Source organism: Xiphophorus hellerii, chromosome 7 (genome assembly GCF_003331165.1).
Source record: "Xiphophorus hellerii strain 12219 chromosome 7, Xiphophorus_hellerii-4.1, whole genome shotgun sequence".
Lineage (NCBI taxonomy): Eukaryota > Metazoa > Chordata > Actinopteri > Cyprinodontiformes > Poeciliidae > Xiphophorus > Xiphophorus hellerii.
Window position 1 is genome coordinate 31187218 of NC_045678.1, and position 12914 is coordinate 31200131.

Sequence of the window (12914 nt, forward strand, 5' to 3'; positions counted from 1 at the left end):
AAGAAACGAGAGATTTAAAGAGGAGGAAGGTCGGATTCGGCAGGAAACGCTGCTGATGGAGCGGCCACTCACTTGGCTGGGCCGCCCTCGGGGTTGCTCCATCTGGAAGGGTAAAAAATACACAAGTTAGGGATTTCTTTTTCTCATGTTTTCCCTGGACACAGAGAACTGTTCAAATGCATAGTAAGGATGAAAAATGGACCTCCAGTCACAACTACAGCTTCTTTACATGCCTCTAAGGAAACTAAATTGTAATTTTAAAATCCTTCTGATCTTTCAAAGGTTTTACTCCCAAAAATGCTTCCAAATCTGTAATCCCTTCATTTTCTAACAGATTCAAAACTAGATTGTAATTAACACCTTATTTAAAATTGTTAGTCATCTTGGCCTAAATATTTTTGTTGCAAAAGAAAATTGTGGAGGGCACATTTTCTCTAATTTGCTAATAGTGAGCTAGTTTTTCATTCAGCACGTTTGCTAACTTTGAAAACGTTGAGCACACTTAGCTTTTGCAAAATATTTTTCAAAATAAATTCTAAAGCAGTAATTTACTTGGCTGTTTTATGAACTTTCATGTGAGTAAAGTTTAAAATCTGTTAGACATTTATTCACGCTCTTATTTTGAAGTCTGTTTACACAGCATTTTTTGTTTCCTCAAGTTTTAACATGGACAGTAGAGAACAAGATATAAACATAAATACTATATCTAAAGGTGTCATACAACATGTAAGTTATTATGTAATTATACATATACATAATTGATGCTTGAAGGTTGTAGTCTTTCAAGGGTAAATATAATTTGCATTGAAGTTTGATATGATATAGCGATTTAGGGTTAGTGAAACTAATGTTAATGATTCATGCTATATGATTAGCACGGCTAACGTTTTAGTTAGCCCATCAGTGCATGTCGGATTTGTTGGAAATTCTCCACCAATCCAGTTTTTAGAGAGAAAGCTGGTTACTGTAGCTGGTTTAGTTTTGTTTCACATTTTGTTTTTTGATACATTCAAACAAGGGAAGGGTTGACCACAAAAGAAATCATGAGTCTAGATTTCTGTCTGACTTACTTCCTGTCCTGAGGGTCTGTATTGCAGAAGGTGACGGTATTAGCAGGATAGTGGCGTCGGAAAAAAAGCCTGGAAAAGAGGAAAAAATCAGTTTTTTCATGGAACTGCTTACAAATGTTGCTGTGGAAAGTTTCTACCAGAATGTTTTGGTCATTTTGAGTTTATTCACCAGTTACACGATGTTATCTAAACAACACTCAGTTTGTGTCTGAGAATGTGTGGTTAGGTAGTCTGAATTTAGTTCATTTTGCAGCGTCATGTATCTCTGGTAAGGTTCATGCCTAAAGATAAAACCGAAACCTTGTGTTATTCTGACTGGTGTCAGAACGGGGAGGATGTTTCCGACTTACTTCCTCTGGTTGTCAGTGAGCGTGATGCCCTGGGAAGACACCTTGAAGTGCACAACGGTGGCGGTGGGGGGCGAAGCCGCAGCCAGCGTCTCAGAAATCGCCTTGGCAACAGCCTGGGGACCCGTCAGGGATTCCATCTCCACCGAATTGATATAGAGAACGTTGCATGCTGGGAGGAGAGAGAAATCACCCCAGATAGATCAAACGTGTTGAGCAGGATCACCTCTGTTCATGCAGAAAATGTTTTAACGTGGCTCATGCTTCAGGAAGGAATCTGGGAGTTTTAGGAGGAAAATCATTCCACAGAAAGGTTACTGAGGAGATGCTGGACGCTGCTGTTAAGAACATAGACCAACATGTAAGATGCACATTCCAGATGTGAAAATGGTTTTACCATGGGACTCAGCTGGGGCCCTCTGCACTGAGATAACAAGGAGTCAGGTTGTGAGAATCTAAACGCTGCCTCTGACACCAGATAACTGAACTTTCAACAGCAGGATTAGATGTTTTTGATGTGTTACCTGCTCCTTGTTTCAGCCTTTCAGCCAGCGGGTTTGTAGCTGTGACCTCTGGAGCTTCTTCCATCAGATCTACAGAAAGCACATTTACAACCTTAAAAAAACCTAAAGCAATAATTCTAAAAACAGAGTGGAAGGTCAATCAATACCTGTGGTAGGGATGAGGAGTTTGCAGGGGAGCGCCAGAGGTGTGATGGCATGCTGGTAGACCAAAGCAGAGAGACAACCTGCCAAACAGAAAAACAACTCTTTCAATTAATCTTTCATACTCAAAGTAGCCTCAACTTGTGAGAGAAAATAAGGAGACATTTAGTCAATAATCACCAAAAGTCTCTCAAAAGGTTGCAGCACTCTTGAAATAGCTAAGATGTCAAGGTGTGTTCACAGAACCATCAAATGTTTTGGGTTGCAAGAAGCAGGTTGAGAGAAAAAGACACCAATGACTTGCCAAGGATTTGAGAAGAATCAATCCTGAAGCTACCAGGAATCCATCTGTCATAGACTATAACTGCCACCTACTTGGAGGAACTAGAGTACAAGAAGTTCAGAGCTCACCCAAACACTGCTGAACAAGAGTCTGAAGCATCTAGACTGGGCCAAGAAATGTCTGAAGACAGATTCTACAAAGGCTTTATGGATGAAATGAGAGTGGCTCTTGAAGGACCAGATGGATGATCCTGTTGGTGGATCAGTAACAGGTACAGAGGTTCACTTCCTGCTAGGATGGGTGAGGTGGGGTACTGTAAAGAGCTGATTGGGCCTTTTTGGATTAAAGAATGCCTCGAAATTAACTTCAGAACCTGCTGCTAGTTTCTAGAAGACATTTTCTTCAAACAGTGGTTCAGGAAAACAAAGACATTGGTTTCATGCAGGACAGTTTTCCATCACATGTATCCAAGTAGCCAGTAGAGGTATTATAGATAAAACTGCTAACATGGCTCCCTTGCTCTAATGACCTGAACCCATTGAAAACAGTCCACAGTGTTAATGTAGATTATAAAGACACCATTTTAATAAGTTAGAGAAAAGCAGATATATGCTTATGTTTGACTTGTCTAATTGTACAAAGATGGCTGCTGATGTTCTGCTTACCAAAATAAGGCTCATTGGGACAGCCTTTCAGCTTCACTCCTTTAGGACTGCTCTCAATCAGGAAGTGCCTCACCAGCTCGTTGGTGATGTCACCTGCATGGCACAGAACAACCGATTAACATCGGACCAGTTCTCAGTTCTTTGTTGTCATGATATTATTTCAACCTTAACTGGGGCCAAATCAACAATGGCTGCAGTACAGAAGCCTCCTACCTTTCTTGCTCTGATGCACAGAGGGTGGAGGGGACGCCACCTTCATGGCCAAGCCGTACGCCCCTCTGAACGAGTGGCTGTCTCTGATGACGAAGGCTCCCGGCTCTCTGTCTTTCAGCAGGTTGATGGCTGTAATCACACAACATATTTATGAATACATCAGAGGAAGTGTGGATGTTGAGAGCAACATTTTGTCGTCTGAGCCCTGGGACCGCCTTCAGATGCTCAACCAGCCAATCACTGTGCCTCTGTAGAGCACTGATACTTTTATACAAGAGAATCTCTGATTATTCAGTTTCCAGACACTATTCTGGTATAAATCTTTTAAAACATATGAGTATCATGAGATTAATGTCTAGATATTGATTTGCATGGATGTTAAAAGAATAATGGGCAAAAATAAGAGCTTTGTTCCAGCAGATAGAGTAACAAGAACATCACAATACTAGGGTCACATTAGTGTTTGTTTTTTAACAAAACAAATATAGATTGTTGTAATTTTTCAATTTAACCTCTTAGCCATAGCAAAGCGGTGACACTAACTAGATTTGAGTGCTAACATTTAAAGATAGGAAGAAGCAATAAAGCTCTAAAATGATGCAAATTTAAAAAAATTAAGAAGTAAACCATGAGCTTAGTCTCCAGCATGACGACTTGCTTCAGACACTCAGGAGACAATCCTTAGTCCTTACTGCTGCACTTCTGCACATGTGACAGTTTAAGAGAGATGAATGAGATATTCAGTAATTCTCTACATATGCTGTGGTTTTCACTCTTTGGGACTGCACTAAATATAAACTGCATGCGCCTGATGTCATTGCAGTTGTGCATGATTTCAAGATGATGCAATATAACGCAAGGGAGAAAATGCATGCAGGATGGCTGGTGGCAACTGACCCAAACCAAAGACCACATGCATATTCATTATTTCTACAAAATGATGTTACAGGGTCACTGATTTTATGTCCATCATCTCAGAGTGAAAACCATGAATACTTAACCATCTGTGCAGCATTAAATGAAAACATAACACACCTTCTAAAAGTATGTGCATATCCCACCATTAACCAAGCCTAAAGAACACAAGATAAACTGTAAATGATTCCTTACTTGATTCATAATGCAAAACAAAAAAAGGAATTTTGAAGAGACCCAGCCAGTGTCCAGACTTATGCTTGGTGGGAGAAGCCAAGGGTGCATTCGCAGCCCTTGGCCCAGTTGAAGTGAACTCTGGTGCTGTTCGAATGCAATGCCAAGTGGACTAGGGATTGCCCCAACAGCAGGAAGCGGACTACAGTGCAGTGCAGAATGGCTAAATACAACCAAAACAGACATGTGTATCGAGCACTAGCAGGAGAAATGGCTTGTGTTCTTGTACCAAAGACAAAAGCAAAATCCTACAATCAATAAAATCTGACGCCACTCCATTTTTATTAACAGTTAGTAAAGAAGGAGGTTGCGCTCAATGACGTTCGTTTGGTTCGTTTGATACAGTGCAGTGTGAAAGTGAACCATACCTGCTGAAATTTCAATACATGTTGCAATTTTGGTCAACAAACAGAGTCCACTAGACAATCAGGCTTAGAAACACCCTAAAAGGTAGGTTCATATCAAAAAGGGCTTTTCCACCGCTGAGGTTCAACTTCTTAACCAGGGCTGGTGCTAGAGCCAGTTCCTCACTACTTCTATGAAAGAATTCATGAAGGAGGCATCCTGATCAATGCCTGAATTACTTGAATTGATTACTTTTCATGGGGAGGAGCAGTGGCTCTACTTTTTGTTCCCCTCAGATGCTGATGACAACAGAACCATAGATGATATCCTGAGATTAACAGACACTCCCTTCCTTCGTAACTACACTTTCAGATATGTTTCATGAACATAAAACACTCCAACCCCAGAACAAGACAAATTTGTTCTGAAAACTTTGTCTTTGTATTCCCAAAGTCAGTGCTTTGGGAATACAAAGAGAGAATAGCCCTTGAAAGAAATTGTTTTCACACAAAACCCCACACAAAATACCTCAAGGGGGCTGTTTAGTGATCCTCATCCAGATCCACAAAGTACACATGGTTAAGACAACAAAACAATGATTTATTTAAGTTAAAGATCTGGTCCAATATCCCCCAGCCAGGATTAAAATCCACACTGCTCCTTCTGAATGTGAGGAGCCTCTTTTCCAACAACTAAAACAAGTTACCCCACAGAGGCTGAAAACGTGAACTCGACAGTCTAAAAGCAGCGTACCTTGCTCCCTGGAGATGTCTGGCTTGTACCAGAACTTGGTAGTGTCCTGAACAAATTTAACATTCAGCTTGGTCTCCGGGGTTCCATCTGCAGTAAAAATAAAACTACGATGAGAACCTTTGTTTGTGAAAGATGAGATATGATGATATACAGTTATAGAAAAATGCTTCAAGGCTCTTTTATCACATTATAAATCTTGTCTTGAGGACATGACAAATCTGAATTCAGATATTTATTAATTCTGCTAGCGATAGCTTGGAAGAACCCTCTGAACATCTGAATAAGTATGTGTTGTCAAAATTTATGTTCTTACCATTCATATTGAACCGTGAGAAGTCTGAGAGGGTGTGGAAGTAGCCAGGAGTACTCCCTCCACTCACTGGGGACATGATCTTCCCATTTAGCGTCCCATAGGACAGTGCTCCATTTGGTCTATCGCCACTCGACATGCGTCTCTTCTCTGGGAGCTGTGGCTGGAAGCCAGGGGCTGGGCTACCTTGCCTGAAACCTACACTCATCCCCCCATCCGAGTAGCCAGCAGGGGAAATGGGAAAGGAGGGAGTGGGTGGCCCCTGATATCCCGAAGAGCTACTCTGCCTCGACAAGTTTCCATGTCTTTCATCTGGTGTGGTGTAACCACTGTGCATGGGATGACGATCTAAACTGGGGCTTCTCTGGGACATTTGTGTAACAGATGGATGACAGCCCAACACTGGGCTTCCTTGAGGGTGTGTGATAGATGGCTGTCGGCTAAGCACAGGACTGCTCTGAATGGCCTGACCCAGGGACGGCTGCCGGCTGAGAATCGGGCTGTGTTGAGAAGTCTGTCTGCTGAGAACTGGACTGCTCTGTGCTCCCTGAGGCAGATGACGACCAAGGATCGGACTGCCACCAAGATCTGCCATTACTATCTCAAAGCCGTTAGATGGGGGGTTTTGACCTGTCTGGATGGATCCATCTTGTTTGACACTGAAGTTCTGCTGGAGGACGGGCTTATAGTTGGAGCAGTGGATGTTCGGTTGTAGCTGGAGACTTTCATTGCCATGTGTGGTCTTTGAGGGCTCTGAGAGAGGTGGGCTGGGTTCAGAGCCTGGATAGCTTCCCAGTAGGCTGCTAGGACCAAGATAGGACAGTGTTGGGGTTGTAGATCCAAAGTAGGAAGAGGTTGGAGAGCTGGAGTCCAGGTAAGGAGAAGTGGATGGATTTAGGTCTTGATTTGATGGCGTGCGAGTAGAGTACGAACTCTCTGGAGGGTGTGAGTGGAACCCAGAATCAAAAGTCGGTTGGGGTGGAGTGCTAATGCTGCTTTCTGCTTGGAGATGATCTCTACAATTGAGGGAAGAAATCTATTAGTTGGGTTGTATGGATCGCATATGCCTGGTGTATGAATGTAGCCTTAGTTTGAGGACCAGGACTTGGCACTATGTAACTGACTCACCCCTGTGAGTCCTGGATGGGACTGCTGCTGGATAAAGGTGGGTTCAGTGTATGAGTGGTTGGGCTTGGACCTCGCTGCTTGATGTCTCCAGGAGGACTAAGGCTCCGAGCTGATGTTGGTGGCTGTCCGCCTACCACTGCCGACCTCGCCACAGACTCCACATAGCTTCTTGGGCCTTGATTTAAAAAAAAAAAAAAAAGTGTAAGATTTAAATGTATAGCCTCATGCTGTACATTTTTGATGATTGGTTTCTGATTTGTGTTTTTTTTCCCCTTGAGCAAGAGATTAATACAATGGAACAATCAAGTCAAAGGAGAAGGAACTAATAGTGAATGCTCCTTTAAAAAAATAAAATAAAATGAGTAGCTGATGATGCTGACAAGGACAAGTGAGACGGATCTTAAAGGGCGTATCACCATCATCACCAGTCAGAAAACCTACAAACCCTTTAAAATAAGACAAATAAAGGGGTTTTAAAAATCCAGTCAATTTTTTGGTAACCCCAATTAGCCTTTTGATAGATGCCCACTAAAACAAAATGGCATTACTATATATGTCAACAATGATTCATTTCCTGGAACTGAACAGTACCACACAAATTTCTCTGTAGACGAGAAAACTTTCTCAAAGCCGGGATCAAGTGTGCCCGCTTATTGGAGAAAGTGAAAGGATAGAGTGAGCACATCCAGGAAATGAGGAGGAGCTCTGTGGAAGTAAAGCCTAACCCTAAAGGTGGGGAAGTGGACAATGGGAATTCCTAAGAAGGAACAAACCAAAGCTTGAGGGATAAAAACGCTACACAATGCAGCTACATCAGATGTAGAGACGGAGGCAGCTATTCACGAGAATTAAGTTTAGCTGGAAAAAACATCCTTGCTAAAAATTAGCTGTTGCAGCATGTTTCTGTGACTGAGCTAGATTTTTCAAGTCTGGTTTGTTTGGGGAGGTGTGAATGTGCAATCAAACTCTGATAAGGAACCAAAAAGGCAAACTCTGGTCCACCTACAAACCTAGCTTTTGACTCAGTGGAAGTGAACTAATGCGATTCTAAGGCATATGTGAATGCCAAGCAGACCAGAAACTGTTATTTTCGTGTCGTTTCCTTCAGTGGTTCTTGGTGCAGCACCACCACAGGTAAGTGGGTAAACGGGTTGCTTAAAGGATTTGGTTGGTTTGACTCGGTGCAGTATGAAAGAGAACCACAGCAGCTAAAAAATGGAACAAATATTGCAGTTTTGGTCCCCAATAAAACTGAGTCTGACTGTGAAAACATCCTAAATCTCTGGGTAAGGTGTTTCTGTTTTGTTTCTTTTGACTTCTTCCTCCTCATGGAATGAATCACCATATTAATCTTCACTCCCATTCAAAGTGCTGACTATGACTACTTTTGACCTGGTTGGGCGTTTTTTCTTTTTTTGCATTCATGCCCAAGTTTTATGTTTTAAAATTAACGTCAACACTCTGTGCCAACTTTCAACTTTGTGTTCCTGAATGCCTTGTGTGTTTCAATTTAGACAGGTCTTTGGTGGGAGGGAAGGAACCTGTCCTGAGCTATTAGCCTGAACAGAAGTTATAAAAATGATGATAATCGCCCTTTAAGATAAATGAGGTGGCTACTGCAACAATCTCCAATTCTTACCTTCCTCCCTTTCACTGCTCTCATCATCTGTTTGGCATCATTGGAGATAACGCAGAAACAACATATTGTAAAGAACAACATGATGTAGGAATTCACAGTCCTAGTAATGGCGGCGTCTTTCTTGGAGCTTACAGCTCTAAGCAAATCAACATCCCATCCTTTTGATTTAAACATTATTTTCATTGTTGTTTCTTCAGATGACCTGAAGGTCTTGTTACAGTGACTAAGAGGTCACTGCACAGTAATCCCTGACCTATGACCCTAAAGACATCTTCATGGTTTCAGGACCAACCTGAGCCTGTTTGGTTGAGGAGTATTTCTGCCGGGTTGTGAGGCTTCAAGCCCAGGGCTGACAGAGGAGTCTTGGCAAGACCAGGAGGAGACCGACCTGGAGGGAAACGGGGCAGTTAGCACCACACAGAGACAGAGACTTACAGCCATGCTGACAGCGGTTACCTGTTGACCATCTGACTTACAAACTGTGGTTCCATTTAGGATGCTATTTTTATTTCTGCCAACTCTTAGAAATGTGATTTGAACAACCAACCAGGTAAGGAACCATCAGCATGTCTGGGTGGTACAAAGACGGACATATTCAGGTGGGTGTTCCCATGCTTCATGCTCTGATGGAGGATCAAAACATGCATGTGACCAATCTCAGTCAAACTCTGACCCAACCTGACTCCTAGTAGAACAAGGTGCATTAAAGCAGAGCTGAGTTGAACAATGAACCGATGAAGAACCTCTGATTAAAGGTTTTGAGGTCTTTGCCTGTCTGGACCATGAAGCAAATCAGGCATTAAACATTAAAGATACATAAACACATCTAAGTTCAAACTGAGATAAACTGAAATAAAGGCAAAGGTTTTTATGCCCTAACCTCTAATCATAAAAGAGTTTATTGGACTAATACCTGCTTACTCCTTTTAATTGACACTTTTTTCCTACCAGTTAAAACTAAGAAATATGATTTACAGGCTCATACATTATCAGTTAAACAACTTTTAATCTTTTATGAAGATGTATGAAACTAAAGGCTCTCCCTTACTTCACCCAAAGCGTTGAAATTAGGATGTGTCTTCCTTTCCTTCTCGTCACCAGACTTGAGTCAAACTATTTTGCACACAGCTCTGTGCAAAATGTTGTGGAATTTGTCCAGAAGTTTGTTGCCATGTTTTATGCAGATATTTGCCCTGATGGCAGTGTTAATATTTCGCTTCAACTGCTTCTCTTCAACTATCCGGTTTTTGTGTCTGCAGGCGACATGGCTAGTTTTGAGGACCGTTTATCAGACATGGTGAGAAATTACGGTAATTTGTATGGATATTCACACAATACCTATAAAGATTGTCAAAATGGCTAAAAACTCCTGAATGGAAATAGCAAAGTCACTGTCAGTGGAAGAGAAGAAAGGTGTGGCTCTCTCTCTATGGCGTTTACTGCTGGAAGCACCAGGTGACCCCAGGTGGTCTGCGTCTTATATGTATGTAAGGTGTGAGTAATACCATGTGACGGCACATCGACTGTTCAGCTTTGAATGAAGTATGGAAGAGACTCGACTAAACACTGGTGAAATCATGTTTCTGGGAAAAGGTTTTATTCCTGCTGAATCACTTGAGATGATTTAGCATTTTTCATGCCAAAAAGTAATTATTCTGAACAACAACAAAAGGTAACAATGAAAGAAGCAGGTTGTAGCAGGGAAACAGGGCAGCAATGGGAACTCAGTCACAGGAGCAGGAAGAGCAGCAGCTGCTGAGAGTTTGGTTTGTAAAGACAAGTTTTCATTTGAAGCTTTGACTGCTCTGCAGTCTCATCACAGTGCTGCTCTTCAGTGTGATTTTCACGCCAAAGCCGTGCAGGACTGTGATAAGTGATGGGCAGAGAGACACTCAGGCACAGAACAGGGTTCAGGGATCAGTATGGCTGACGGGTTGGGACGGTGGGACTCCCTCCACTTACCAAAGAATCGCAATCAATTCTTTGAAACCGCACCTTTTGGTCATAGATGGTACGAGTGGGAGAGACATGAAGACTGAAGCACCTTCTACTGAGAACAGACTGCACTGATCCTCAAACATGCACTTTCAACAAGATTGGCTGGGGAATTGGTCATTTTTACTAATACACTGCATTTTGTGCCAAGCTGAGAAAACTCTAGTGTTCTTAAGAACAGCGTTACCTGTTAATGAAGACGTAAAGACGACAGCAGAGGAACTGAGCTGTGTAACTAAAAACTAGGCATGTAAGTTATAAGGAAGCTAACTCGGGTCCAAAACACATCACTTGCATCCGACTCGGCAATTTTTCCCTGACGAAGACTCCAACACAGCCGTCTCTCTACGGACCACCGGACGTGCGAGATTGAGTATTTGCAAGAGAGAACTGGAAAATCCCGCCAGCTGCTCGAAGAAGATCGCCGTGTCACTTTTTAATTTATTTTGGTAATTCTGAGTTCCCACCATGTCTAAGTACACTGATTTTTTTCAGAGAGTAAAAGATTTAAGTTTGTATATCCCCCTGTTTTACTTTGCCACTGTGTCTCACTCATGACATTCCCCTCAATTTGCTGTGTGACCAAAATAGACCCAGGGCTATCTTGGTCCCTTGGAGATGCAGTCATGGAGGAATCACCAACGGTCTGTGAGACCCTGTTGACCCCGTGTTAATTGATGCCTACATCATCCAATCTGATTTCCTGTTGGATCAGAGACCAAAACGGATGCGGTGTGCTTTAGCCTCTAGGCTACATTCATATAACAGGTGAAGGCCACCCATATTCCATCTTTGCCTGGTACTCTGAATGACCCAATTCAAATCTATTAACCCTAAAAAAATCTGATTTATGACACTTTTATATGGGGTACAAATCAGATACCTATCCGATAGTTTTTAAAGAGTCTGAAGTCTGAATGGTCATGTTTCATTTTATCTGACGCTTATGTTGCTGACGTGTTACATGCATTGTTAAACTACAATAGAAGAATCCAGACACAATAAATCTGAACACAAACAATGGCTGAAGCAAGCAGTGCTGACTCTGGATGGAGCTAATCAACAGAAAGACAGTGAGCTACTTTAATTATTTAGAGTAACAATTCGATCCAAATTGGAAAATCAATTCATAGACTGCAGTGTCCATTATTGCTTCCATAAACAGAAGTCTGATTACAGTCACGTTCAATGAATGAACAACCACGTAACAAAGTCATAACGGAGCATCAAGATCTGCTGTGTGAACGTAGCCTGAGACGTCTGAAAGCCAATGAAGGAACATTATTTCTGCATGTTTTTTAGAGGTCATCTTGGCAAAAGGTTAACTGGAACAGAACTTAATAAACTGAAAAAGTTAGTAAGACAACATGACTTATAAGACACTAATAGAAAGAAGAGTTAAACATCTAGATTGAACGGTCACATTTTTTATCAGGGTTATAATCCTTCAAACGTTCTTTCCTGTTTTTTCATATGGGGGGAAAATCTCAAACAGGAAGAGAAGTTGGTTGTAATTTAACTTGTATTTTAAAAATGATCAATCATGTATGAATTACATGAGTATCTAAGTCAAAGCTCCACAGTGCCATCTGTCAGCCGGAGGGGGGGCACTTACACAGATTGAAGTAAGGGGTTTGCGGTGAGACGGGGAAGGCGGGGGTTTGGGGTAACGCCTCACCACCAGCTGTGGGTGTAGGACTGATGGGGCCTCCCTCCATCTCCTCAAAGGCCTCCCGGTAGCTGTGCATGTTTTTCTGTAGAGGCGGAAAAAATCCAATCAGAAAACAATCACTTTAAATGTTTTGATGCATCCGGAGCGAGTTTTCTACCTCCTTGGGCCGTCCCCCAGGGTTCATGGCTATGGCGCTGACGAACTCTGGAGAAACGCACCGCACTGGAGAACGAACAGGGACATCTGGGGACAGCGCGTCATCAGAGTGTCCCTCACTGGTGATGCGACGTCGGGGAAGGATTGTCGGTTCATCTGGAGGTGCTGAACGGGCCTGGACCCCTGAGGTGATGTATAAATGAGGGTCAAAGGTCAGAGATGACAAATGCTTGTTGGTCCAAGCAAAGTATCCTTTCATATTCCACATGCACACTGGAGAAAGTTGCTAAAGGAGCAAACACACACCAACATTTTAGCATCATATCCAATAAATGCTGTTAAATTCTCAACCTGGGTAAATAAACAGGCTCCTTTTTTCATAAAATCAAACACCGGCGGCTCCTCAAAGCGCTGAGTTAAGCTGATTTTCATTAATCTGCTTCAACTTGGAGAGCCAGGCAGAAAGCTAGCAGCATTACAACAACAAACAGGACTGGAGTTAAGATTTTTATGCAAATAGGCAA

General features: G+C 42.2%; 1 protein-coding gene and 1 long non-coding RNA gene across 14 annotated transcripts in view; one reads left to right on the forward strand and one right to left on the reverse strand.

The window, feature by feature from the left end:
• Positions 1–9850, forward strand: part of LOC116723080 (uncharacterized) — a 16528-nt gene extending 6678 nt beyond the window's left edge. The window contains exons 2-3 of the long non-coding RNA XR_004339898.1: positions 4432–4437; positions 9840–9850. This is a non-coding gene — a long non-coding RNA (uncharacterized LOC116723080). The remainder of the gene's footprint in view (positions 1–4431; positions 4438–9839) is intronic.
• The window catches only part of tns1b (tensin 1b), a 115563-nt gene that overhangs the window by 2478 nt on the left and 100171 nt on the right, over positions 1–12914 (reverse strand). For 8 of the 13 annotated variants that reach the window (XM_032567637.1, XM_032567644.1, XM_032567636.1 and 5 more), the window contains 15 exons: positions 12392–12573; positions 12178–12316; positions 8860–8955; positions 8568–8594; positions 6929–7103; positions 5804–6816; positions 5491–5577; positions 3244–3372; positions 3031–3123; positions 2088–2165; positions 1942–2010; positions 1815–1841; positions 1421–1589; positions 1071–1139; positions 73–102 (listed from right to left, as the gene is read on the reverse strand). In XM_032567637.1, the coding sequence (XP_032423528.1) occupies positions 73–102; positions 1071–1139; positions 1421–1589; positions 1815–1841; positions 1942–2010; positions 2088–2165; positions 3031–3123; positions 3244–3372; positions 5491–5577; positions 5804–6816; positions 6929–7103; positions 8568–8594; positions 8860–8955; positions 12178–12316; positions 12392–12573 (2383 nt within the window). The remainder of the gene's footprint in view (positions 1–72; positions 103–1070; positions 1140–1420; positions 1590–1814; positions 1842–1941; positions 2011–2087; positions 2166–3030; positions 3124–3243; positions 3373–5490; positions 5578–5803; positions 6817–6928; positions 7104–8567; positions 8595–8859; positions 8956–12177; positions 12317–12391; positions 12574–12914) is intronic. The other 5 variants (XM_032567650.1, XM_032567641.1, XM_032567642.1 and 2 more) reach the window with 4 other exon arrangements.